The 3,395-nt window shown below is 42.4% G+C and overlaps 1 protein-coding gene across 1 annotated transcript; it reads left to right on the top strand.

The window, feature by feature from the left end:
- Window positions 1-302: 302 nt before the first annotated feature.
- LOC144978962 (uncharacterized) lies at window positions 303-989 on the top strand. The gene has a single exon (XM_078925582.1). The coding sequence runs from the start codon at window positions 303-305 to the stop codon at window positions 987-989; it is 687 nt and encodes a 228-aa protein (XP_078781708.1).
- Window positions 990-3,395: the final 2,406 nt, after the last annotated feature.

The raw sequence follows: 3,395 nt of genomic DNA, 5'->3' as shown, positions 1-3,395 counted from the left end.
TAATAATAATAATAATAATAATAATAATATGTGGCGATCTCCGTTTCCTACGAACTACGAAGACTTACCACATACTGCTGACTGCAAGACTACTCTACACGTCAGATCAGACAAAACGTAAACACGAGAGAACTCATTAAATTTATAAAATTCACTACACATTGCTTTCATTGTTTGTTGTTTCCAGTAAAGTAGATGCTACATTGGTGACCCCGACGTAAAACAACTTAAGAGGTAGGTATATATTATTATTATTACTATTTACCAGTTCAACTCTTCACAAGAACATAATAATAATAAACATGTCTATCGACGCCGTAGCATTGAAATTGCCCACATTCTGGTCCACTTGTCCTTCAGCGTGGTTTGCACAAAGCGAGGCACAATTTGCCTTACGCGATATAACAAGCGATGAAACAAAGTACTACTATGTAGTGGCTGCCTTCGACTCAGACACAGCAACTAGAGCCCTTGCTATTCTATCATCACCACCCAAGGAAGGTAAATATGAAATACTGAAAAACTTCCTGCTGTCTGCGTTCGGCCTTTCGGAAACAGAGAGAGCGGAATCTCTACTCAACATGAATGGTTTGGGCGACTTAAAGCCATCCGAGTTAATGGACAGGATGTTAGTGCTCCTCGGCAAACACAAGCTCTGTCTGCTCTTCAGACAGTTATTCTTAAGACAACTTCCAGCAAACATCAGACTTCCATTAGCAAACTCGTCCAACCTAGATGATTACAGGGCACTTGCCAGAGAAGCTGACAATTTTTTCTACGCTGCTCACTCAAACTCTAACTCCTTTTCAATTTCTCATACTACTTGTGAAGTTGACACACCAACCATGACCAGTGAAATAGATTCCCTCTGCTGGTACCATCAACGGTTTGGTTCAAATGCCCGTCGATGTGCACAAACATGCAAACTCTTCAATTCATTCAAGAAAAACAAGAAGAACCAGGGAAACGCCAAGCCGGTCAACAGTTAATTCTGCTGTCGACCCGGATTCTTACTCAGCCAACGCGCCCACATCAAAAAATCTCCAACTCATCGTCGTCGATGAAAATTCAAACCGACGTTTTTTAGTAGATACTGGAGCTCAAGTATCTGTCACACCCGCCTCTGCATCAGACAAAAGCTTGGGTTCCTCTGATCTCGCATTACAAGCTGCTAATGGTTCTACAATAAAAACATACGGATGCTTTGAAACTAACATACGTATTGGATCGCGTTCATTCAATGCACGACTTATCAAAGCTGATGTCAAGCGTCCCCTACTTGGAGCAGATTTTCTACGTCATCATAATCTGCTTGTGGATATTCGTGGTCGACGCCTTATCGACGCTGAAACGTTTTCGCACGTACCTTGTTCAGTAAGTTCAGTTTGCGCAAACGCCGAACTCTCACCACTCGAGCCGAACTGCAATACATTCAGAAAATTATTGAATAACTATCCAGAACTACTTCAACCAACATTTTCAACGGCAACTGTGAAACATGGCGTGCAACATTTCATCACAACCAAAGGTCGCCCAGTATTCGCACGTGCTCGTCGCCTGGCTCCAGAAAAACTCTTGTGTACAAAAAAGGAATTTTTGGAAATGGAGAAAATGGGCATAATTCAAAAATCAAAGAGCCCTTGGGCTTCCCCATTACACATGGTCCCCAAGGCTGATGGCACAATGCGTCCCTGCGGAGATTTTCGTCGACTTAACGATGCTACTATACCAGATCGATATCCTGTCCCACACATTCATGATTTTACAGCAAACTTAGACGGTAAGATCATCTTCTCGAAGATCGACCTTGTCAGAGGATACCACCAAATTCCAGTCGCTCCAGAAGACGTCCCAAAAACGGCAGTGATAACCCCTTTCGGCCTTTGGGAGTTCTTAAGAATGCCATTTGGATTAAAAAATGCAGCACAAGCATTCCAACGTTTAATGGACTCCATTTTACAAGATTTAGACTACGTATTTTGTTATTTAGACGACATTCTGGTTGCAAGTTCAACTGAGGCAGAACACATGGAACATCTCAAAATCGTATTCGAAAGACTTAGAAACCAAGGCCTCGTTATCCGTCTTGAGAAATGTCTTTTCGGTGTGAGATCTCTTAACTTCCTTGGCCATCACATCTCGCATTCTGGATCTGTCCCAATGGCGACAAAAATTGAGGCTGTTAAACAATTTCCACAACCAAAAACCATCAAGTCACTTCAAGAGTTCCTCGGATGTTGAATTTTTACCATCGTTTCATTCCGAGACTAGCTGAAATACTTCGACCCCTATATAGTGCTTTGAAAGTCAAAAAACAACGCCAAGCACTTACGTGGACGCAAGAAATGTTGAAAGCCTTTACTGACGGTAAAAATGCACTAAGTAACGCTACAATATTAGCCCATCCTTGCTTGAACTCACCCCTCGCTTTAACGTCTGACGCCTCCGACCAAGCTGTGGGCGCTGTCCTTGAACAACTTAATCATCAAGGTAATTGGGAACCATTGGCATTTTTCAGCAGGCAGTTACGTAAACCTGAACAGAAATACAGTACCTTTGATAGGGAGTTGCTTGGCATTCACTTAGCCATCCGTCATTTCCGTTTCATCATTGAAGGGAGACAATTCGCTATTTTTACTGACCATAAACCATTAATCCATGCCATGTCCAAATCAACTGAACCATGGTCAGCTCGTCAACAAAGGCACTTATCTGCCACATCCGAGTTCACAACTGACATCCGACACATTTCTGGAAAAAACAACACTGTCGCAGATTGTCTCTCAAGAGCAGTTACAAACTCAGTCTCAATTGGCATCGACTATCAAGCTATGGCGGAATCCCAAGAAAATAGCATTGACATACAGGCTTACAAAACTGCATTAACAAGCCTCAAAATCGTCAAAACATCCGTTGACTCGGGTCCAGAGTTAATTTGTGACATCTCAACCGACTTCAGAAGACCGGTTTTCGAAATTATTCACAATATGAGTCATCCTGGAGTTAAGGCCACGGTCAGACTTATCAGCAAGAAGTTTATCTGGCATGGTCTTAAGAAAGAAGTGTCAGCATGGGTTAAGCAATGTCACAACTGCCAATCTTCGAAAATTCAAAAACATATACGAGCACCGTTAGAAACATTCCATGTCCCAGGAAAGCGATTCTCACATATAAACATTGACCTCGTTGGACCATTACCTCAGTCAAGGGGGTTCACCCATCTCCTTACTATAATTGACAGGAACACCCGATGGCCTGAGGCAATACCGTTACAAACCACAACAACAGAAGAATGTGCAAAAGCCCTGATCTCCAATTGGATCTCGCGGTTTGGTATTCCTGTTGATATAACTTCTGACAGGGGCTAACAATTTACATCCACGCTATGGAAATAG

This window comes from Berghia stephanieae, chromosome 8, assembly GCF_034508935.2.
Source record: "Berghia stephanieae isolate SIO BIC M18660-M18661 chromosome 8, UCSD_Bste_1.3, whole genome shotgun sequence".
Lineage (NCBI taxonomy): Eukaryota > Metazoa > Mollusca > Gastropoda > Nudibranchia > Aeolidiidae > Berghia > Berghia stephanieae.
The sequence above is the reverse complement of the archived record's forward strand: the minus strand, read 5'-3'. Positions and strand labels throughout refer to the sequence as shown.